Here is a 26,032-nt window from a genome sequence, read left to right as displayed (position 1 = left end):
TATGTTTAATATATATATTAAATTAACAATTTTATCTATTTAATTCATTATTATGATTATAAAAATCCGCTGTAGTTAGTGAAAAAGGGAAATGGCGCTTTAAAAGATTGAATTAATAAAAAAATATATATTTTTAAACTAAGAATCACGACTCAAATATATTATTATTTAAACCCTAGAAAATAATAACCTTTTCACATAACTACTGTACTACTAAGCTTATTAAGGCGAATAACTACTAATAATATAAAATATTCTTCCTATTAAGACAGAATTTTTACTCATTAAGAATTTTATTAAGCTAAGATACCTATTTGACATTAAATGAATGAATATTGTTTCAAGAATTTCAATAAAAGACTTTTGTTTCATATATTGTCTTATTTTGTTTAATATCAATGTAATATAAAGGGTTTTGACTGTATTTGATTTTTGGAATCAAATTTTCCTCATTATATTTTTAATATTTATATTTGTCTCATGACGACATGGTTCCTGAGAACAAATTTTATCTTGCTTAGTGTCATTTACCTACACTGATGAAATCAAATCAAATCAATGAAACTTATTCTCCACTTCAGGATTGGTGGATACACATTTGTTATCCATTTCATTCGACATATACATGCATGAGAATTATAAACATAAATTAGCAACGTTAACCAAAAGCCTGAAAATGTATTCCTTTTTTAAATAATGTTATCTAAGAACCTTTGTTACTTGGTAGTAAGGCTTTATGCAAGCCATCGCATTATTTTATCAAATAGCAATACGTAGTGTAGTTAAGTTCCGATATAAAGGCGGTTTGAATCAGTATAATTATAAGGCAAGAGTGGTTGCGCGTCACGCCATGTCTGGGATGATTAATATTTCCAACAGTGCCAATGGTGACCTTACCATCAGGTGGCACATTTGCGAGTCTAATTAGATATTTAAATTAAAAAAAATATATTTATTTGTAAAACTATAATAAGATGCACCAACGTTTAAAAAGTTAAATCCCTCAACAAAGTTTTACATTATTAAAACTGTTATTTTCTATTAACGTTATACACCGTGATTTACGTTCTCAATCTCATCGCCCACAATACGCGGTAAACGCAACCTTTATTTATGACTAATAATGATCATTTTTTCCATATGTGAAATATTGCCAGCGTTCGAAATTAATAACAAATTCCATTAACACCTCTTTTAATTTGAGTCGCATATTTTTTAATCTGTTAACATTTTTCCATTATAAAATCTACATTTACTAACCAAAAAAAAAACCGTAGGTATATATGCTTTATTCAAGTATTAAAAACCAAATTTGGAATCTTTTTTTGATTTGTTAATGTAGATTTTATTATGGAAAAAAATAGTATGGAAAATATCAAAACATATTTTCATTTTTGATCTGCTGTCGAGCTTCGATCTTCATACATACTTCGAACATAAATATTATATACGGTAGAAAGTTATGTCACACGTTGATATCCCAAGATATTTTCCAACATTCTTATTAAACACGCGCAAAAATTTGTGGTAGGTACTTATCCGGATTCGAATCTGTAATTTCGGCGTTAAATGCATTGCCAGATTAAATCCTAATATTATGGATGCGAAAGTGAGTTTGTTTATATGCTTGTTACGCTCTCACATCTCAGCTCAGCATCATATGTCGGATGACTTGATGATTTACATATTTTACCAAATCGACAAATCAAAAGTAACTATTAAGCTTTCTTTATAAACTTTTGATGTGAAATAACTGCCTATTAGTAAAAAGTTACAATATTGTAAAATGTTTAAATATTCAGCAATTGTTTTGCTCGGTTTCGTTATGAAATAATGAAAACTTTAAATAACCAAACACGAAAGTGATGTCATACGGTTTCGAAGTTCGCGAGAGTTTTAAGAATAATGACATAGACAGACAAAGTAATAATTATAATATCCTAGGACATTTTTCACACACGGTCATCTGATCCCAAATTAAGCTTGTACAGAACTGATACTATGAAAACCAGACAACTGATATACTATATATACTATTTTTCTTTTGTAAATACATACTTATATGGATAATTACACCCAGACTCAGGACAAACAGACATGTTTATGCACACAAATATCTGTCCTGGGTGGGAATTGAACCCAAACCTTCGGCGTGAGAGGCAAGCATCCACCAATCACGCCAAACTTGCTCGTCAAAGTTAAAGTCAAGGTCTTGAAATTTGAAATAAAAATATAACAAATTCGTAAAAAGTCTTGCCACGGTATTCCTTCTTTAAAAAACTGCAGGTATATTGTATCGCTTTCAATTATAACAACATTTAACTTACATATTTACTTGTATTAATAAGTTAAATAAATATACGCAAATTATTAATAAAAACGGATAAATTGTTGAGATTAAAGAAATGTCACATTTATGCTGTACGTATATATGTTTAAGCTGCGTTTTAAATTATACATGTTTAAAGGCAGCGCGCCTTTAAACATGTATATCAAAAAATAATCTAGTGAGATATTACAGTAACAGCCTGTTAATGTCCCACTGCTAGGCTAAGGCCTCCTATCCCTTTGAGGAGAAGGTTTGGAGCTTATTCCACCACGCTGCTCCAATGCGGGTTGGTAGAATACACATGTGGCAGAATTTCAATGAAATTAGACACATGCAGGTTTCCTCACGATGTTTTTCCTTCACCGTCAAGCACGAGATGAATTATAAACACAAATTAAGCTCATGAAAATTCAGTGGTGCTTTCCTGGGTTTGAACCCACGATCATTGGTTAAGATTCACGCGTTCTAACCACTAGGCCATCTCGACTCTAGAGTCGAGAAGATATTAAAGTTATTCATTAAATGTTCTTATAATAATAGGTTAACACGTCATCCATTACAAAACACAACATTTAGAAAAAACAGTCATTGCTGAGCTGTCCTAATCTTACTTCGCGATGATGCACGGCTGTCGATATAAAGACAGAAAATGATTAGAATAACAAGAGCAATAATAGTATTTAAGAATAAGAATGATATAAGATGTAGTTATACATGTTGATGTATAAACGTTGTTTAAAGAGTGCTGTTAAACAATGATATGTCTTCTTCTTTCGAATGTCAAATGAATAATGACAGAAAGAGAGAAATATGTGTTTAACTAAAAGCCGTGAAGCGATGACGGCCGGTATTGTATTAGGATTACTATTAACAATTAACGGAATAAAACAACACAAAACCAAAAAAATACTCTGTATATATAATTAATAATTTAAACAAAAAGTTACGTTTCAATAAATATATCAATAAAAATGAATACTTGTATATTTGTTCTCTTGTTCCTAAAAACATAAAAACAATATTTTTTTTATTATATCACGTCACGCAGCATTTGTCAGCAATTGCAATAAATTCATTTTGTTGCCAGCGTTCAATCAATGAGTAAAAAATAATTGCAAATTGCCACTTTTTGTTTCACAAATCGTTTTAAATTTAAATATATTTAATTGTTTTTTTAAGGAAACACATACACTTTTCTTACTAATAAAAATCTTGCGCCAGAGGATTCGGATACTATATATTAGGTATTGTAAACCGATCCACTTTACAAGAAATGGAATTATTACTATTTTTATATCAAATCTATTTATTTATTTATATACTCTTTATTGCACACCAATATAGACAAAAATAATAGGAGTAAAACAAAACAAAGAAAAGAAAAATGTACAATAGGCGGCCTTATCGCTAAAACAGCGATCTCTTCCAGGCAACCTTTGGTAGAGGAGAGAGATAGGATGGTAGGGGTGTACAATTATTTAATACATAAAAAAAAATAAAAATAGATACAATATATATATGTATATATACGATACATAAATAAATATTCCATAAATATATAATTATATAATAATATAATATACATACACATTATAAATATATACATTTACATACTATAGATACTTACATAATAAATAAAATATTTAATTGCAGTATTTCTTCATGAAGCAAGATAGTGCTCTTTTATCATTTTTTTAAAAGAAGTAATAGTTGGTGCACGTCTTGCTTCTAGTGGAAGAGAGTTCCAAAGACGAATTGAATGGACTGTAAATGAGTCACTATAAAAAGATGTTGTATGAGGTGGTATTTTTAAAATCAAATTCTCTTCAGAACGAAGATTATGGCTATGTGAAGAACTAAGAAATTGAAAACGTTCTTTTAGATATGAAGGAGAAGACGGATTGAACAGAATACAGTACAGAAGTTGAAGGATGTGAGTATTCCTGCGAAGCCGGATTGGGAGCCACTTGAGCTTTTTACGAAATTCAGAAACGTGATCATATTTACGAAGACCAAATATGAATCGGATGCAAAGATTTTGGAGACGCTCAAGTTTATTAAGTTGCTCCTCTTTTAGATCAAGATAACATGCGTCAGCATAATCGAGAATTGGTAGTAGGAGTGACTGTGCTAACATAATTTTTGTAGGGATGGGTAGAAAGTTGCGTAACCTTCGAAGGGAGCCAAAGGCTGCAAAAATTTTTTTACTAACCTCACTTATCTGTGGTTCCCAAGACAGGTGCTGGTCAAAGGAAATTCCCAAATTCCTAGCTGTAACACTGAACGGTATGTTAACACCGTTAAAGTGTACAACCGGGAGATCCGAAAAAGATATACGAGAAATTAATTTTGAACTACCAATAATCAGCACCTGTGTTTTATTTGGGTTTACTCGTAATCCAAATGCAGTAGACCACTTAGAAATATTTAATAAATCATTATTAACTAAATGTATAGTTTCAGGAAGGTTCGCAATTTTACTTTGTGAATAGATCTGAAGATCATCTGCATACAGGTGATAGAGAGAAGATATATGAGAAGTGATGGTACTTATAAAGACCGAAAACAAGAGGGGAGACAACACGCCACCTTGTGGAACGCCAGCAGTTATAGGAGCCCATTCTGAGAAAGAATCTTGAACTCTTATCCGTTGCCGGCGCCCATACAAGTAAGAATGAAACCAGTCAATTACTTTAGCAGATATGTTAAGAGAACACAAAATAGCAAGAAGAATATCAAAGTCTACAGTCTATTTAAACGGAGACATTGTATTATTATAAAATAGGTAAGATTATAAAAAAAACTATATCTGTAATTTTTTTACTAAGAATGATATCGTAACTTTTTACTGAAGTAAAAAAGTAAATAAAAATCACAAACACATAAGTGTAATATTTTCTACGGATATGGCTATTTATTGTAAAATCAAAATATAAAATATATTTATTCAAGTAGGATCTTACAGGTATTTTTGAATCCCCATATTATAAAATAGATTTTAATGTGAAGCTACTTTCGGTTCTGAATGAAGGTTCTACATTACAGGTAGTAAAAACGATGCAATATTTAGGAACACTATTATTAAATTGATATTTAAAGTGCCTGCTCTTATAATTACTAAATTAATTTTATTAATCATTTTAATGTCATTAAATTCTTATTTTTCAACCATTACCTGCACAATGATAGCTACTTGATATGGGACAGCATCAAGCAGCAACTATAAAGGTAGCTAGACCTTAACGGTTATATAACAAGAAAACGGTTTGAAGAGATTTTCTACGGATTTTGAAGATATTTTATTTGCCATTACAGATTTGAGAAAATGCATACAGTAACAGCCTGTTAATGTCCCACTGCTGGGCTAAGGCCTCCTCTCCCTTTTGAGGAGAAGGTTGTGGAGCTTATTCCACCACGCTGCTCCAATGCGGGTTGGTAGAATACACATGTGGCAGAATTTCAATGAAATTAGGCACATGCAGGTTTCCTCACGATGTTTTCCTTCACCGTTAAGCACGAGATGAATTATAATCACAAATTAAGCACATGAAAATACAGTGGTGCTTACCCGGGTTTGAACCCACGATCATCGGATAAGATTCACGCGTTCTAACCACTGGGCCATCTCGGCTTATGAGAAAATGCATATAAATATAATATTAGTACGGTTCCCAAGAAAAACGGCAATATTTAACGTAATAATCTTACATTTATTGATTAAAACAAAAACTAACTAATTAATTATTATTATTTATTTCTTAAATAAAACAAAATAATTTTACAAGTTATTACTTTAGACCATGTCTCGTTTAATTAATTAAATTTAAATGTTCCTTTCAAACGCGCAAAGAAGTTTTTTTATTTAAATATTTTTACGTGTCATTTATGTGTTTCATAAGTGAAATAAATAACTTAAAACCTTCTACTTAAATTTCTAATTATTAGAATTTCATAAATAATTATCAGATACATGTATAATCTGTAGAAAAAGTAATAAATCCAAGTGTGTTTTTTTATATTTTTTATTGCAGAACGAAGCAACGAATAGTTATTTTTTTTGCATGTATAGTTCACGAAAATAATCACAGCAAAAAATACAGCAAGTAAAAACTGTTAATAAATATACCTAATTAGAATTTTATTATCATTACAAATTTTCTCATATAAAACATTATTTCATCATATATTTTTTTAATTAAATATTTTTTAAGTGTCACAAATGACGCTTTAAAAATTACCGTAATAAGCAAATGGGTTATTAAGGCGACATGATACTCGTATCTTTAGAAACGGTGAAATCGTTTCCTCTTATCATTACAAAATCAACAACTGATTTCTAATTTAAACAACATAACAACAAAAATAAACAGAGATTATAAATTAATTACAACGACTAGTGACTTTTTTTTAAATTATTATTGATATCTTATCGCACACATACAACTCATTTGCACAGGACATATTTACGTGCACAAGTGTGCCCGCTTACACAAGTGCACTCACTTCCAACATCCAGGCTTCAGGCTACTACTAAGAATTTTAATTGCAAGACCTTAGTTATTCTTGCGGCTTTATAAGGCAATAAATAATTTGCGTTTGTGCATGAGTTAAACTAAGATTAACTAGGTATTTACTATTTACATAATATTCATATGAATCGTAAAGATATTTATTCTAAAAAAGTCTCAAAAGAGGATATTACAACTAATATAAGCAATAAGACAGAGAAGCGAGGTCGAAAACAGCGTGTATGAGCGTGCTACGATCTAATTTTGCTCAAATATAAGTAATCATTGTGTCGTCGGGCGAGTTCGCTGGATTTTATGGAATCGTCTATTTTAATATAATATAATATAATAGTATAAAACGAGATATAATAATAATGTAAAACGAAAGAATATACAAAAATGAACAAACGGTAGGATTTGTTAAAAAAAAAAGAAAAACACAAGTATAACTAGGTACCAACATTTAAAAATTTGTGTAAATAAAAATGAAATAATTATAAAAATATATCTGACAGAGTTCCAGTTTGAAGGGACAATGAGCCAGTGTAATTACAGGCACAAGTTATATCTTAGTTTTTTTTTTTAATTTAAAACAGGTAGGTTGAACGGCAAAGTGGCCACCTGGTCAGGATCAATGAAAATAAAATTAAATATAAATTTTGTTGGAAAAGATAACGATGAAAGGAATGGATTTCGAAATGATTTAAATATTGTAATATTCTTTTCAGTCGCATTCACAGTTTTGAATAACAATAAATTGTACCAACGGATCTTTAAGTTACTGTTTAGAAACTATTATATATAAGTATATAATGCGTGGATGTATACGAAATTAATTTTAAGATAGTATGTGTTTTTTGCAAAGTGTATATGAAACATGTGTTAAAAATCTGATTTAATTATGATACATATATGTACGTGAACTTGTTGGGAGTACAGCAGAGCAACATTTAGTTGCCAATGTTTGTTTTTAAAAAGAGAGATGAGCGTTAATATATTTGATCGAGCAGGATCGTGTTCAAAGGTTTCCCTGGGACACGAACGAAGTGGAAGCACCGAATATTTTTTATTCAACGGGGTGAAAACAAAAATATTTCAACATCATTTCAATTTTATTTATGCAATATAACAATGAAAAATTGAATAAGTTTTTTTAATTTGTGAATGTAAACATTTTTTTTTCTCTTAGATAGAACGGAGGCCCACAATCATATAGTCTCCACAATCATACATCTCGTTCTCGTTGTAGAGGCCCAGCATCAGATCCCCCCCTGTTGCCCTCCCCTAAATCCCGCTCAGCTGCTCATTGAGAATCATTACCATGGCAGGAATCAGTCAGGAGAAAGTCATCATCATACGTATATGTTTCATAAATAACACGTGTTAAGCTATACAGGCTTGTAAAAATTAAAAAGAGTATCTACTGAGTTTCTTGCCGGCTTCTCTCGGTAGAATCCACATTCCGCATCGATGGTAGCTTTATATTAAAATTAAAACTGTAAAATTACTCAAAAGGGCTTGCATAATCCTACTTGGATAACGTATATTTTGACTTTCGATTATTGCCATAACAATCTTAATCTTAGATGACAATCATCTACATTAACAGAAGACAGAACAATGATTTAATTTAATAAAACTGGTTAATTATTTTGGGTTCTAGGGTTAATATACAGGAGGATCAATACACGGATCTTCTCAAAAAGGACAATCTTTATTTGAAGTTCTATTTCGTCGTTAAATAAATGCCATCCATCAATCTATGTAGTCGCATTTCTCAAAATTGAACAATATTTACATAAGGCACGTCAGAGTCTTTAGCTTCAATTAATTCAACTGAGTGTTTCTTCTTTTTTTAATTTTTCATATATAACTTCTATTTACAAATAATAAAGTTTTTTTTTTTTAATCTGTATCTTTTTTTTCGGTGAGAAGAATCATTAAAGGTACAATATGGTATATTAGATCATGTGTTAGTCATACTATTTAATATACTAATACCATACAATAAAATAAAGATATTCATTTCTATATATAATAAAAGACTTGGTAAACATACAGATTAAAATGTAAAAGAGAAATTGACTTGTGTTGGATCATATTGTGCCATATGTGGTTTCCACCAATCAACCAGGATTACAGCCGTATCGAGGAGAAACTCCTCTCCTTTTTTGAAGAGAAGGTTTGGAGCTTATGTCACCACGCTGCTCCAATGCGGGTTGGTAGAATACACATGTGGCAGAATTTAAGTGAAATTAGATACATGCAGGTTTCCTCACGATGTTTCCCTTCACCGCCAAGAACGAGATGAATTATAAGCACTAATTAAGCACATGAAAATTCAGTCATGCTTGCCTGGGTTTGAACCCACGATTATCGGTTAAAATTCACGCGCTCTAACCACTGGGCCATCTCGGCTTTTTGGCTAAACTGGACTAAAAAATAAGTTTTTTTTTTCCTTTAAAACTGAAACCAAAGAGTTTCAATCGCAAGAGATTGAATGTCGCTTGGTTTGATTGTAAGTAATCTACAAACGCAGGTGAAGATGTTATAGATCAAGATATAAGGTAATTAAATAATTTAGTAGATGTTAAAAGTCTCGTGACGTCAACATTCCGTAACCAATACCGTATGCATATGGGCCTCTCTGTCCTGTATTTGTTCCTGTAAAATTATAATTTATTGATAGATTTTTGAGTACCAATATCCTTTACTATAGGAATACTTTTCGGATTAAAAAGCTTCGTAAATATACTAAACCATATATCATATTAGATTATATTTAAATAATATAAAGAATATCTTGATTCTTTATATTATTTAACTTAGTAGTAGGGCATGGTGCGGGCTCGTCTGCACAAAGCACAAAGGACATATCATCTTAGTTTCGTAAGTTGGTGGCGCATTGGTGATGTAAGAAATGATTAACATTTTTTGACGATGTGGGCGATGGACGGTGGTGACTACTACCATCAGGTGGCCTATAGATCCATCCGCCTACCTAAAACATACCTAATATTCTATCGTATATAACCTATCGTTTGAATACTTCAATCCACTTGAAATGCCGGACTAATTATATTGTAGTACCGCTTATATTCTTTATAGTATGACGGATGTAGACTTCAAATAAAACGTTTTTTTTTTCTAGCCAGGACCATACCTTGCAATGCCACTTACATTTTTTATTTCAACAAAATATCCGATACTACTTTCGTTCCACGTTTTAGTAATTGACACGAAACGCGCACCTACAAACAGGTAGATCTATTAATAATAATTTAGCGACGGATGTTTCAGATCTTGTAATATGAGACGTAGGTTTTATTTATATTTTATATTGGCCCCTAAAATTGCTTCCCGAGGCAATAACTTTTCTCCCCTAATATATTAGTCTGCATCTATTTATATGTGTAGTATTAGCAGTCAACAAGGATGCAAATATGCAAATAGATATTTATAATATATAAATAGATCTTTTAAATATATATTAATGTACAGACATAGTATCCTTACTATAATATTTATATATAGTCGAATCGAGAAGTCTTAAAAGGCTTATACGATGACATATACAACCTACGCGTTGTCGTTAGCATGACGAGCAAAAACTTATATTTATTTAGAGGGCTCATTGATAAATATAATCATAATAATTATATTCCTGAGTGAGATATTTTAGCTTTTGAATGGAGGGTTTACATTTTGAAAGGGCGAGATATTTATAGGTAGCCAGCCGTCTTGACGTCAATTGGGTTAAATTACGGTTTTACATCGTAGTTCGTAATTACAGACACAAGGGACATAACATCTTAGTTCCCAAGGTTGGTGGCGCATTGGCGATGTAAGCGATGGTTAACATTTCTTACAATGCTAATGTCTATGGGCTTAGGAGTGAAAATGATTTGCACTTTCTAAGGCACGAGAAAGTTGAGCACCACCAATTGACAAGCTTCGAGCTGCTATTGATAATCTCTTGATTTTAGAAACATTAACTGTAAATAATTTTTAATGGCTTGAACACAGGACCTCTGGTATGCCGCCTTATAATCTTGCCACTAGACTAACGAGGCAGCCTCCTGTCTCCGAACATATAACATAATTAATACGGTTAATTTGTTTCAATCTATTAAAATGATACAAATGTAAATGGAAATGTAATGCGGTGTATTTGCATACTTTGAAGTTACGACATCGACTGTCGCGTGTTTTAAGGTATCAATATAAGCACCTCTCTACATAATGATATTAATTAATAGTTAATTTGACTTTAACAATAAACTAATGGAAACGTATATGAGCTTGATTTATGTTTTAGCATGATATGATGTCATTATCATGGGCCATAGACATTTGCACGTTAAGAATTACCCATTCCTCACATCGCTAATGCGCAACAAGCCTTGAGAACTGTGAATTAATTAACAGAAAACCAACCCGCGATCCTAAGCAGAGAGCTCTAGCATGATAAGCTTGATTGTATATATATATATACTTTTGTATATAAATATATGACGTAGGTAAGTATATAGCATTTTCTTTTCAAAATATTTTAAGCTGAAAACATCGCTTTAGATAATATATATAAGCCTTAGACAATTACCCCGATCCTAAACTGACCATTATTTCTCCTTAAGATTGGGACACGTACAAAAGTAATTTATGAGCTTCTTAATAATTATAGGCCAGTGGAAAATAAATAAATATTAAATCTGCGGCGAGTTGGCCCTCTAGTTGATAATTAATATATTATAATGTTCTTCTTGTTATAAGTATATAACTAATAAAACATTTATTAATTACTCTATTTACCATTAAAATTGTTTTATGGTCACTATATGTCTTTTGTCTTGTTTTTTTTTTAATTATACACTATTTACGTTATAACAGCAGGTATATTTTGCAGTTTTTTTAAAGTAGGACTGTCCCACTCCAAGCAGGACGCATGGCCATGTTATCGTTCCGTAGTGCAAGATTTACGCTCAATTGAAGTAGAAAATAAAAATATAAGACTACAAATAGGATTTTAAATAAAATTTATTAAATACGGATAAGGATGGACATGCAGCCGGTAAACACGAGGCACTGTTCTTCTTTATATACTTATACTTATGAAGTAAGGACCAGAAATTTCCATATTATTTATAGGATTTTGGATATGTTGGTCCCTCGTGTAAATACAAATTACGATACAAAATCCAACAAATACGATAATGAAAACATTTTACCGAAACAAGTAAAATTTTGTCAGATCGGTCTTCGTTCGCGTCAATCCTTTGCTACACTAGTTCGAAAATAACAACTTATGAAAAAGGAAATCTTTCTATCAGCGATAGGTTAATTAACTTTTTTATTAAAACACGCCAAGCCGCTGATCTTGCGCCTGAACTCGGTTGTGTCGGATTGCAATCCCATCGGATTTAAAGAGGAAAGAAATAGATTAATGTTAAGTCGCTAAATATGGTATTTTATTATATAAATAAATACAAGTAAAAATTAAAAATTGTTACTGTACAAATCGTGACGTGAAATGGTGGCAAGAATTCTGGCAGCATTTCCCCTTTGAATCGCAATTCCGATTCTCTGTGCGAAAAATTAACCAGCCCTCCTATCACCAGTAGAAGCAACAAGACAGGGTGTAATATTTTTGATGAGAGTTTTTGCATTATTACTCCAAGGCCATACAAATAGTTATAACTTTACTCTAAATGATTCAACTTAAAAAAGGAGATCTGACAGACTGAAATGTTGTCGAGAAACAAGTGACTGTAATGTGATATGTGATAGGCAAGTCAAATAAAAAACTGGAATAATTCTCGCTGTAAATGCAATTTTTTATATACAAGTGGTCTTTCTTGGAGATATTGCGCTTTTAAGTTGTCTCATTAAACATGAAGAATTATAATAAAATTTTCTGATTTATCATTTTAAAACTGCCTCAAATTGTGGCTTAGATTTTTCCTTCTGTTTCTTGTATTTTCCACCGCTCAGAATTATCTATACACACTATAAAGATGTGTTTTGAGTACCTACTTTTCCGGCCACATTTAATTATAAGTAATTACACTGATGACTAAAATTATATACGAATCAAAATTAAAAATGCATTAAGCGAGGATGCGTAGAATGGTAGCAAGATGGCAAGCAACACTCAGAATATTCGCCAAAAGAACCAGCCGTCCTGTCATTCATGTCAGGTAATAGGACACTTAAAGGCTGTTAGTTTTTGTTTTTCAACTATTTATATTCTGCGATTAATACAGAATGTCTTAAGAGTGATTTGATTTTTTTACACCATGCCTTAAAACCTTGTATTAGGACCACGGTTCAGATCGTAATATATGTATTCTAAGAAAAATGATTTTCAAGCAATGAAAGTTTTGTAATGCAGTCTTCAGTTTTAATCAAAAAGTTTTACGTAATTCTTCATAATTCAAGTAAACTTGTATGATTTCCTCGTTCGTTACTTGGATACCGATTGCTTTTACGAATGATTGCGACGTGGACTTCAATTTGCATCCCTCTGTGCCTGAGGGACCGTATCAAATATCATTGTTTTTGAACATATTATTTATAAATATAATGTAAATTAAAGGAGGGATTTGTACACATTTAATCATTTTCGTTAAATATTGACATACTAGCTGAACTCGAATTTGAAATTTGTTTTATGACAAAAATGTTTAGCTATATTTTTATAATGACAGATTGAAATCATATTAAAATGTATACTTATAGATATAAAGTATAAAAATAATTTATGTATTATTGCTGTTATAAGTCTAGTATTTTTATATACACCTATTTACTATTCACGTATTATTTGTCACTGAGTTTACTGACATAGACCTTACTCGAACGCACCTTAAGGCGGACTGTCAATACTCAATACCATCTCATGAAAGATATCGAGATGAGATCATAGACAAATTTTAGTACTTTTTGTCGTTTGACATATTCCTAACAATTAGGAATTCCATAGACAATTACTTATTTTATTTACTAGTTAGACAGCTATTCCTAACCTAACAAATAAGTTTGTTCCTAAATGGCGACTGGAAATGAGGTAGAGAAATAGTCCAAGGATTAATCCTAATTCGAGCCCAAATTACTTCCAACCTTTAACGTCGATCATTTGAATTATGTATGTAATATAATAATATCCTGGTACATTATTCACACACGGCCATCTAATCCCAAACTAAGCAAAACTTGTACTATGGAGACCAGACAACTGATATACTACATATACTCCTATTCTTTTCTTCTTTTATTATTATTATTCCTTGGGGTTCAAGCTTGCTTTATACTAAATTTCCATCAGGCGTATTAAATAAAATAAAATAAGATAGTAAAATTAATTTATTAATTAGTAAAATTATTGATTACTAAAATTAATTTATTGTATAAAACATATAATAATAAATATTAATCACCTTACAACTACAATACCGTGACATCTAGGTGATAGCACTGGGTCAAACAATTTCACCAAATAAACCTTTTCAAAACCATTCTCATATAAATACAATAATCTATCCAACAATATAACACTTTCAATAACTTGCGCCAAACATAACCTGACAAGGTAAAATAAAACTATTTTTTTCCACTGGCAATGCATATTTTCAACTAAATCCGACAGGTAAGTGTCAGGTAAGGTATCATAGAGACCGAGTTTAAGTAGACCGTCTGCCGTTTTGAAATATTCCTTAAAATCTTTACACTTCGGTCCTAATCCTTTTAACTTTCCTTCGGACAGAGGCAAGTCAGGTAAGTGAGTTCTGATGATTACCTGTAAAATAAAATATTAATGTTATTTGTTTAATATAAAGTTATATTACATTAAGTTTATTTTACTGAACATATATAAATATATATTAAGTTATTTAACTCGTGGTAGGGCTTTGTGCATACCAGGTATACCCATCCAAGTACCTATATGGGTACCACCCACTCATCAGATATTCTACCGCAACACAGCAGTACTTGGTATTGTTGTGTTCTTGTTTGAAGGGTGAGTGAGTGTAATTACATTGGTTGGTTGGTTTTAATGTAGACTTTAAGATGGTTTGCTCTTTAATAAATATATAATATTCAACCACCACCACTTACCATACAATAATTATTACAGTTATTTATAATAATTTTAATTAATTTGTTTATGGTGACGAAGAATTCTGGATACGTAATATTTGAAAGAGGCTGTGTAAGTTTGAATATATTTACGGTGAGTATAATTTACTTACCTGAAGCATAGCTCGATATAATAGACTCTTGTCAGGCAACTGTCGGTAATGCACGACGCGGTCTATCGACTGAGCGGCGAGCATTCGGGCGTTACGACCTAGATTATACCCTGAAAAAAAAAAAATACATTATCGATATTTACATATATATGTATTCAACAGAATCGTTAAGGAATGTTAGTGTGCTAATAGAATGTGTAGGAATAAAGCTATTGCTATCAGGCTGTTACAAATAAAAACATAATTTTTTTAACTTTTTTATTACTCCTATAATTGATAATAATAATATATAATTAAAAAAATAACCAAAATAAACGCCTAATATATTTATTTCGGAACCGGGTGCTTGATTTTCGATGATCAATAAACAAGAGTAACTTATAAATTGAATAATAAATGAGAATGATTATGTCTGTATGTATGTATGTACCTCTCAAATGTTCCGCCATAGGGAACCCATGTCCCGTGGCCACGTGTCCGTGGTCCCGCTGGAACACGTCCAGCAGGTGGTGGTCGGTGCGTTCAAGCAGCAGGTGGTAGCAGCACGGCACGGTCAGCGCGGCGGACACGTGCGAGCGGGACGACAGTATGCGGAGTGACGACGGGCCCAGGTTGCCGCACGTGTGCAGACCTGCCATCAATTGTCACCACAATTTTGATGTTGCTAGTGTACGGTAGATATGATTTACATTACGCACATAAAAATATATTATATTTCACTGTAAGATATATAGATAACTTCCTTGCTATTGAATAATATAAAAAAAATTATTAAAAAGAACTCAAATAAACTTAATAATATTTGATGAGAAAATTATAGGTTATTCACCCACAGTTTTGATAGAGCTTTGGAAGTAAAATTAAACAGCATGGAATATGTAAATATTATTATATAATATATAGATTATTGTTCACTTACCCGTTAACAGTAGCTTTATATCGTAGCTGGAATGTTCTGGAAACTTTTCTCTCACAATCGCTGCTAGATCAGTGTCTTTTGTTATAAAAGTGGACGCAAATCGATGCAAGTTGGAGTTGATGCTTTCCGATATACTTTCTTCGCTACCATCTCTTATTTTCTTTGCTATTGCATGCCATTGTTTCTGAGGAAAAATATTTTTATTATTTAAATACAGTATAATTTATTCAGTTTAATTTTATATACGTTAATGTATTTTTATTGTTATTTATTATTGCACAGTGTTTATATAATTAACTTGACTGCCTCGTTGGTCTATTGGCTTGATGTAAGGCCGCAGACTCGGAGGTACTGGGTTCAATTCCCAGGTCGGGCCAATAAAGAGTTATTGGGTTCTTCTGTCAGAAAATTCTCAGTAGCAACCCGAAATCTGAAATTTGGAAGTGTATACACTCCCGTGCCTCGGAAAGTACATAAAGCCGTTGGTCCTGCGCCTGAACTCTTTCCGGTCGCGTCGGATTGCCGTCCCATCGGGTTATGAGAGTTAGGGAATACAGAGTGCACCTGTGTTTGCGCACACACTTGTGCACTATAATATCTCCTGCGTAGTTGGCTAATCTCTCTTGAGTGGCTGAAATCTGTCTGGAGGACATTGTTATAATTAGCTTATAACATTTTATCTAAGTGGTTTACAAAGTTGATACTGCTATAGATATACACAATTGTTATAAATTGTTGGTAAACATAATAAACGTAATACAATTTTTATGTTTGGCAAATAGTTACATAGAGAATTACATGGATATCGTTGTCGGTAATGAAATTATTTCAAAAATATGAATAAAATACAGAAAACCATGTAATATCATCTTTGGGTAAAATTGTAACATAGACAAGTTACAACAAAGTAGATTGTATAAAAACTTCTCCATAAAAAACACATGTATGTCCCAACTTTCACCGCTTCTACCTTGAAATTACCTTTAGCTTTACCTAATATTAGATGTTGTATGTAAAGAAATTTAATTACCTGTATGATCTTAACTCTGTTTTCAGCATTACTGATAGTACGTTCATCGCAATCCACCGTCAGGCTTGGCAGGTGGTAAGCTAGTGATAACGCGACAGGAAGGTGGCCTCTACCACCACCTGCTTCAACGCAATGTGTTGAACCACTTGCGTTGAACAGTGATGCAACAAGATGCGACATTGTTTGAACCTAAAAAATAAATTTATAAGGTGTAAAGTACATTTTAATGGTGATTATTTAGGCACTAATGTTATTTATTATAATGGTTTGACAATTAAATCAGTGACATTTCAGTGCACAAGTGTGTTCGCAAACAAATGAGTACTATTTTATCATTCTCATAATTCATGTCACACAGAACCAAAGGCTTGCATGCTTCCGAGGCACTGGAGTGTCAATAGTGCTGGCTATCAAACTTTGGACCTTATGATTTTTCTTGGTAGAAAAACCCGTATTATAACAACAATAACTTTTTAATAGCCTGTTGCAGGTTTTGTACCCAATACTTCAAGATCCAGATCATGAGAAGGCTGCATCTTATCTAATATTAATTTTAATGTTTTGCTTACTTCATAGCTTTTCTTGCTTGTCATGAATTGTTTAATTCGTACTTCTGGTTTAAAGTCTCCCCCCCATGATTTAATCTTCTCTTGAAGTTGTGTTCTCGAGATACAGTAATCATTGCTTAAGTTCACACAGTGAGACTGGCTATCAAGTACCCACTTTGTTAGCTCATTATCTAAAAAAAAAATTAATTATTTAAAAAAGATTGCATTGTTTATTAAATTATATGTTTAACATTACTATACTTTATTTATTAATAAAGTAGTACAGCATTCAAAATAAATCAAGATACTAAGCAAAGCAATTAATTTTGTGGTAGAATATTTTTTATTAGGCACAGTGACAGATAACAGACTATAAACTTTCATTATGAACATTCAAATTGAGATTTCAACAATATTTTTTTAATCTATATTAGGAAGGCTGGTCTCCAAATAAATAAATATGCTATAGAAATATACTAAAATGTATAGAGACTAATCTATACAACTAAAGACAACTATACTACAGAAAAAAAGCTAAATTAAAATATAATAAGACATACCAACCATCTTGCTTCCACATTTCCAGAATTGATCAATGGCATCATTCATTTCTTGGTCCTCTAAATATTGTCTTAAGTCTGGTGGTAACAATTTCTCCCAATGATTGTGGGTGAAAAATTCCACCATATGGCAATTGGCAAGTGGTAAAAGTGGTGATAGATAACTTATTATGTTGTCTAGTTGTTGATGGAGTTTGGATACTTTGTCCATGTTAGTTTTAGCTAAAATAATAATAAAAAAAAATTGTTTTCTTTTTAAATAGATTTTATTTGTTTATCACAGATTAAATATATAGAAAAGAAACCTAGCTTACATTTGAAATTAGTTATTTTTTTAAAAAGAGACGTCAGCACCATAAGGATTAGCTGATGATATCTTTAAAAATGCACAAGCTTTCTTATATTGGGCTCTTATAGTTTCCGCAAGGCCAAGAATGTCTTGGTCTTCTGAATTTTCACGTGGGAATTTTTCAATAAGCTCCTTTACTTTTTCTAATTGCTTCACAATCTTATCTGAATATTGTATCTCTAGTTTGTCTTGGTTTTCTATGTGGTATGTAACTATCCCGAGATAGTAACCTGAAAAATTATTTTTTGTATTGTTCCATATATAATCTGTTAGTCATCGAGTAACTCTTTAATGAATTTGAAATGCTATATAGTATAAGTGGCACTCAAATTAAATCAATAACTTGAGGGAAATACAGTTACAATCACAATATCTGAACCTAATAGATGACGCTGTTACCAAGCTTAACTAATATGACATAAATTATCACAATTATTATTCATAGACTTAAGACGAAATTTCCTCTTAAGTCTATAATTTTTTTTTTTAAACCAAAGAATAAATTTTTTACCCAGTTCTCTCCCTAATTCAGCGCCTCTGTGATAACCCAGATGGAACCCTTCGGGATTTCCTGCTTCCCTTCCGACTTTATAACCCTCTTCATAACTTTGTTCACATTGCGTATTTTCACTTAAAAATATATTGTCAAGAATTTCATTGAAATCTGTTTCCTTTGCCATTTATCAAATTGTATTCTATTTTTAATAAATGTTATTAATGAATTCAGTCTAGAAATTATTCGAGAAAGGTTATAGGAAGGGAGGTTATATTTACACGTTCCGAAGTTAATATATTTAAAATTTATATTCTTCGATTACTTTTTTTTTTCTCCCTTTTCTGGCGTGTATTTACGCTAATTGACTACTATGTTTACAGGACTGATCATCTGATGTCTCATGTCTGATACAAAATCCAAATCGGTAGCTGTCAAACTTGAAACTACATAGAGATAAAAAAGTTTTCTGTAATTTATGCTACACAAGAAAAAAATCTAATAATATAATTTGTAAAATTATAAAAATACATTAAATCTCTTCTGTCATGTCTCATCGAATCAATTTTTTTTATTTAGTATATAAGTCTTATTTCATCAACTTTAAAGAAAAAACAAGGGTAGAAAGGTAGAAAACTACTGGATTTGTTTCTTATTTTTTACTATATGTATATATTACCCATTTTATATTCACTGATTTAAAAATGTTTTTATTAAATATTTTAAGCATCGAGGACGGCTTATTTTATAAATTAAAATGAAATCTTTAGTAATCTTGCGCATGCTACTACGACGCCCTAACGAATTCCCTTAAGGCAAACGAAGTATCGAAGATGTGACCCCTTCTTCCCGGTGGTTTTTGATAAAGTGGGTTAATAGAAGTAACTCTTTTTTCGATATTTAAGGATATCGAAAAAAGATATGCGATGACCTCTCACTTTCGAAGCATGAGCTTATTGTCACTGTAACTAAATGACATTAAAGCAATAAAGCTCCCTGCGGCGATTCTGAAGGAATGTAACGCGTAGAATCACTCTGCTCGTGACACGAATCCTCACTTCCTTGCTAGTCGATGTGGGTAGTCACAGAAATAACCGTGCGTAGAGAGTACCTGCATAAACTTAAATGACAGTGCGCCTTGCCTCGATCAGATCAGGACTCGTTATACAAAATCCTCTTTACTTGACACCGCAGATCGAATAAGCAGCACGAAATTCACCCGCATGTAAGGAATCGGTAGGTAGGAGTTCCCAAGGCGGATCGCAAGCGAAATGTGGTGCCATATAGATCATCCATGACCACATTATATTATTTCCGAGTGAGGTGAACAGCGAGATGTTTTCGTATTAATTAGCAGCAAAATTTACCTGTATGCTTACGGAAATTGCTTACGATCGACCTTCGGCAACAAGCACAATTTACTGGCTTTGTAGGATTTCGGAAACTACCGAGTTGTAAGCATCTATCGATGGGATCCTGAAAACGTTTAACCAGGTGACACGATGTAGTCTTTGTAGTGTCACACTTTGTTGTTAGCTTGCACAGGATGACATCAGCCACCTGCTCGCGCTAATAAGTTATTAGTACCAAATTAATGTTTCAACTTTCTTTACTAATAACTAGTATTCAATTAACTACCCAGGCTGCATTCAAATTATTACAAATGATATTTATATTATATCATCATAAAACGCAGTGGTTATTTTATAATGTTTTTATAATTTAAACATAAAGTGGCAAACAAAGTAAAATATTACTTTAAATAACAATTTCTTAAGCAAATAAATTAAAGTAATGATTATTTTGCTTCGATATAAAATTATCAAAATAATTATTATATTTTTTCTGAGATAATCTAATACCGACTACTGATCATTTGTAGAAAATAATAATATAAGTTTCAAATGTAGTACCTTTACAATTTACAACATTACTTGAAAACGTCAAACCAAATGTCGAATGTACTATGACTATCTAATGATTTTTCATCTGACACTTGATAGTATCAAATATCAATTACAGTATTCACAAATCATAGTAACAGTAAATTCAGTTCAAGGCTATCTATGTACTTTATAAATAATTCGTACTTATTACTTTGTCTTCTCGTCGTGTGTAGTCAACAGTACTTACTTTAGTAAGAATTAATTTAAAATGGCTCGTATGATATCATTAGAAGAAGTAAAAAAACACAGACGCAAGAGCAGTGTTTGGATTATAATTCACAATGATGTTTATGATGTTACGAACTTTTTAACAGAGGTAAATTATTCTTAGTGACAATAGTTCAATTAAAAAAAAAACAACTGGTGCCGACAGACAACACATTTTTGACCTTTTTTTCATAAATTGTTATAAATTGGTAATCATGTTAATAAGATGCCTCTTAGTTTTGTCTTTAATGATACATAAAAAATCATATAACTATATTCCCTTAATGAATAATTATAACTATGACATTATATTATTTTTCTAGCACCCCGGGGGTGAAGACACCTTATTGGATGTAGCTGGTAAAGATGGAAGTCGAGAATTTGAGGATGTTGGACATAGTGATGACGCAAGGTTTGTGTTATTTAATAAAATATTGTATACAATTTGTTTTTTATATTTAAATGATTTGTGTTATATGTTTATAAAGTATATAAGTGATGAAAAATGATAATAATAATAACATGAAATTAATATTCCAGAGAACTTTTAAAAAAATATAAAATTGGATCCCTGAACCCTGAAGACAGGATCAGTGTTGTCTTACCATGGTAAGTAATTACTTTAGTGCAAATTAAATATCTTAAGAATTATCTGAGTGATTTGAATGAATAGGATTCGGTTTGTCTTAATCATTAATCCCCCTGAAAAGATGTAAAGGAATATTTTGAAATTGTGATATGGGCAAGATGTTGATTTTGTTTACACAAAAAGTAAATATATTTTTCTTTAATAATACAAAACAAATTTAATAAGAAAATCTCAAAGCGAAATGAATTTCATTTATTCTTAATTTAACAAATGAAATTATTTTTATTTTAGACAATTTAAAAAAAAATATAAGTTGTAGGTACCAATTTTTTTTTATATAAGCTTTAAATTTCTAAAAGGAAATGGCATTCAAAACTATATACATAAATAGCAACCTTAATATATAAATTAGATTTCATAATAAATTAATACTAATTGATAAATCAATATGTAATTGAAAATAGTTTTCTGTTACATTTGTGTGATAGGTGGATTTATTGATGGTAGGACTTTGTGCAAACTCGTGTGGATAGGTACCACCCACTCATCAGATATCCTACTGCAAAACAGCAGTACTTGGTATTGTTGTGTTCCGGTTTGAAGGATGTGTAAGCCTGTGTAATTACAGGCACAAGGGACATAACATCTTAGTTCCCAAGGTTGGTGGCGCATTGGCGATGTAAGCGACCACCTGATGGAGGTGGCCCATATGCTCATCCGCCTACCTATAGTATAATATATATATGTATAATCCCTTGTATATGCATATAGGTAATAATTTACATTATCTCCAATTTAAGTCTTTACTTTTTTACAGTTGTAAATCAAATGCACGAAAAAAAGCAAGGTTATGTCTTATTAATTATATTATGCTTATTTAGTACCTACATTATTGTTAAATAAGCCATAATAACTCATTGCTATAAACCGCCTAGTGAAGTAAAAGTAGTGGTTTTGATACTGACCTCTTAGACCTAATTTTGTAAATAGTTATATCTTAGTAATAACTTGCAAACAGGCTGTCGTAATATACTTTCAAAGTAATTAAATATAAGACGCTTTTGAAACAACCGTAACTCAATGTTACTTAACAATATAATGGTGGAGTACATAGCAAATACAAGTACAGTAACTTTTTCATTCCAACAAATTATTATTCAACGCTTAGTTCGACTTTTACATAGGTAAGGTTTATATTACGCCCAAATGCCTTTCATATATGTGTGTATTGCAAAACCTTGAGTATGTTAAAATAACAGTTTTATATTTAAGCGTTTCGGCAGGTTAACGGTGTATATGCTCTATAAAGTCACTGCTCACTTGTGCGACCGAGAGATAAATTACTTTCGCACATATTATCTCAGCTTTAGACTTAAGAAAGTAACTTGCATCATATGTATTTAAGGAAAAAGTGAAAATAAATTGTATTGAATAAAATATATTTTTATTCAATTAAATTCGTAGCATTAATATAACGTGTTTATTTCCTTATGAATAAAGTAATGGTTTTTGCAGTTCACCGCGTCAGTCAAAGTGTTCTATTTGTTCCGCTGCCAGGTTAATATATTTATTTTTATTTCTTTAATTTTTTTTAATTTTTTTTTTAATTTTTACTAATGATTCGATTTAGTTGTCCACATTTACCAAAAATGATACAATCGGAAAAATCGTGGAGAACATTTGATGGTCCAGCAAGCAGGTTAGATTGGTTTTTGCGTTTTGAAATGTTATTCAATATTTTAATATTATTTAATTTAATAAATTTAACTTCAGTAAACCAATTGCACGAAAGTCAAAATATAAAACTCCGACCACACCTATGCCGGAAAAAAGAGTTCAATCAGTAACTGTCCCTCGGAAAAGGTTTTTTTTTAAATTATTTATCGTTATTGCCAAATTTTATAAATATAATATTTAATTATTTGTGAAACTAACTTTTTCAACGTTGTCATAATAAAACATAGTTCTTTTTTTTTAAGTGAACCAAGGCCACGTGGGTATCCATGCAATGAAAGGTTCTTATTTTCAATTTATCATTAGAAACTAGTTTTTATCGTTGTTAGCTGTAATAATATTTAAGACGGTTTATTATTTACAATCTCATAAAAAATGTGCTTCCATTGTTGTACACATAAAAAGTAAAAAGTATAATTATTTTTTAAATAATTACCTTAGTTGCAATTAGCTTTGTAGCCGAGTAATCAAGTTTATTAAGTTAAGTTTATTTAAGTAATCAAATTATAATAGAAATGTCCTTGACTCCAATATTCGGTTTCCTTTTTTTAACAGTCCGGAATATCAATAAAGTAGTTATAATATATAACTCTATTTACAATAAAATTCAATAAATAAATAGTTCCTAAACCAAGAGGGGGAACCAGGAGACACTTAGTACAGGGCATCCTAGTTTGGGCTCTTGCCTCCCACATAAAACTGTATTTATTATTAAGATATAAAAAAAGTAAACATTATTGTCTGTGGAAGAGAATAAATAAATTTATTACCGATTTAATTTGCTCTGTGCTTAATTTATTGTGAATGAATATTACTACATATCGAATGAGAGCATCTACATTTCTTCATCCAATTTGTAATATCAGTCTTACGCCGTGAGTGAACAATACAGTTTGTATAAGATCACCAACGCTAATTAAAAAATATACATTTTTTATTGAGATGGTTGAACATATAAATCGTAATCTTTTCATTTACATACTTTATCTTTATAATTAAATTTAACAACGTCGGTGAAGGAAAACATCTCGTGGTAACCTACAAGTTTCAGATGATATTCTGCATCATGTCAATCCACCAACCCGCAGTGGAGTGGCAGGGTGAGAACAATATTTATCGCTATTGTAATTAAAACAGTATTTTTTTGTTAGGAATATTTCAAAACTATAAAAAGTACTAAAAATTGCCTATGATCTCATCGCGATATCTTTCATGAGTTGGTATTGACAGTCCGCCTCAAGGCTACGTGTGAGCAGTGTATGTCAGTTACTAAACACATTTTTCTTTTGTTTGTTTTATATTTAATAGTTTCAAATATTCGAGGGCGGCAGTTTAAGGGGGGCGCAAAATTCGTAATGTAATTTAAAAAAAATATATCAGTATCGCAGAATCATTTAAGACTTAATAAAATTCCGTATTGATTTTATTAATTGATATTTAAAAAATGACATAGTATAAGCCAATCGGGTATATTAATTGTGTCGTGAGTTTGGACTCGAGGTAAAATTTTTAAGCCTCGATTTTGAAATATAGTAGAACCAGGGTTGGTTTGTAATATGATATTTTAATGTAATTTTATATTACACAATAGTGTAGATAAGCATTGTAAAAAATGTAAACATTAGTGATGGAATAGATAACAAGTATTATAATAGATTAATTTGTTTGATGCGTGTATTCTTGAAATGTTATAATTATTATGGTCAATGTCGTAAAATTTACGACATTTAACGACAGTTTTCTGAGATGAGTTTCGAGCTCACTCTTACAGAATAGCCGTACTGTTCTAAATAATAATATTTAATGTTGACTAAAACTGTCATATACCTACTGGTGGTATATCTTTGTGCAAGCTCGTCGGGGTAGGTACCACCCACTCATCGGATATTCTACCGCAAAACAGCAGTACTTAGTATCCATGCTAGTGGAATTACAGGCACAAGGGACATAACATCCTTAGTTCCCAATGTTATTCAATAAAAAATATATAGTCCATATTGTAGAAGACTCCCAAAAAGTATAGTGATTGGTAATTTATTATTATAAATTGCAATGATACATTATTGTATTGCAAAATAAACAAATCTTTATCGTTAAGATTTTAATAAATATTTTTGTTTCAGCTCGAATCTCAAATGGGCATTACTTGCTCTAGCAGGAGCGTTAGTCGTAGGTGTCGTTTTGAAGAAATATCTGGCAAGCAAGTAAACATATTCTTTTCGATATCGGGTCCAAGTATTTAAATAGCTGGCTTTTGCTAAGCTAAGCGTAGTGGATAGTGTTACCAGCATAAAAAAAAAATAGTTATTATATAATTGTTACAGTTTTATATATTAATTTTATAATGGCTGTGTCTAATATTTTCGTTTATGTTTAAAAGCTCAGAGCATTTATACATTTTCGATTTTTGTTTTTGTTTAAAAATGTCTTTTTATTTTTTAAATACTGTAATAATATTTTATATTGCTGTATAATCTTTACTTCATAATTTATATAAATATGTGATAATAAAAGATGAAATCGTTATTTTGTTTTATTTATTTCAGAAATCAATATTAATAAAGTAATTTT

At 31.1% G+C, this 26,032-nt stretch overlaps 2 protein-coding genes and 1 long non-coding RNA gene across 4 annotated transcripts; 2 read left to right on the top strand and 1 right to left on the bottom strand.

The window, feature by feature from the left end:
* Positions 1–14,184: 14,184 nt before the first annotated feature.
* On the bottom strand, positions 14,185–19,418 carry LOC126769484 (probable methyltransferase-like protein 25). Of its 2 annotated transcripts, XM_050488330.1 has the most exons (9): positions 19,004–19,418; positions 18,458–18,722; positions 18,144–18,365; positions 17,605–17,774; positions 17,036–17,224; positions 16,006–16,189; positions 15,517–15,717; positions 15,087–15,196; positions 14,185–14,632 (listed from the first exon to the last, which is right to left on the bottom strand). In XM_050488330.1, exons 2-9 carry the CDS (start codon positions 18,498–18,500, stop codon positions 14,270–14,272), a joined length of 1,482 nt encoding a protein of 493 aa, XP_050344287.1. In that variant the 5' UTR covers positions 18,501–18,722; positions 19,004–19,418; the 3' UTR covers positions 14,185–14,269. The 2 variants fall into 2 exon arrangements, with proteins under 2 accessions (XP_050344287.1, XP_050344288.1); XM_050488331.1 differs by lacking the exons at positions 18,458–18,722; positions 19,004–19,418 and having other exon boundaries at positions 18,148–18,297.
* A 1,571-nt stretch (positions 19,419–20,989) lies between these two features.
* LOC126769555 (cytochrome b5-like) lies at positions 20,990–25,987 on the top strand. Its single transcript, XM_050488426.1, has 4 exons — positions 20,990–21,247; positions 21,462–21,550; positions 21,679–21,747; positions 25,585–25,987. The coding sequence occupies exons 1-4, from the start codon at positions 21,140–21,142 to the stop codon at positions 25,667–25,669; spliced, it is 351 nt and encodes a 116-aa protein (XP_050344383.1). The 5' UTR covers positions 20,990–21,139; the 3' UTR covers positions 25,670–25,987.
* Positions 23,241–23,584, top strand: LOC126769576 (uncharacterized). Its single transcript, XR_007669402.1, has 3 exons — positions 23,241–23,284; positions 23,358–23,426; positions 23,501–23,584. It is a non-coding gene; the product is annotated as an uncharacterized LOC126769576 (long non-coding RNA).
* Positions 25,988–26,032: the final 45 nt, after the last annotated feature.

The sequence above is a fragment of the Nymphalis io genome, chromosome 7 (genome assembly GCF_905147045.1).
Source record: "Nymphalis io chromosome 7, ilAglIoxx1.1, whole genome shotgun sequence".
Lineage (NCBI taxonomy): Eukaryota > Metazoa > Arthropoda > Insecta > Lepidoptera > Nymphalidae > Nymphalis > Nymphalis io.
This window is presented reverse-complemented; position numbering and strand designations above follow the sequence as displayed.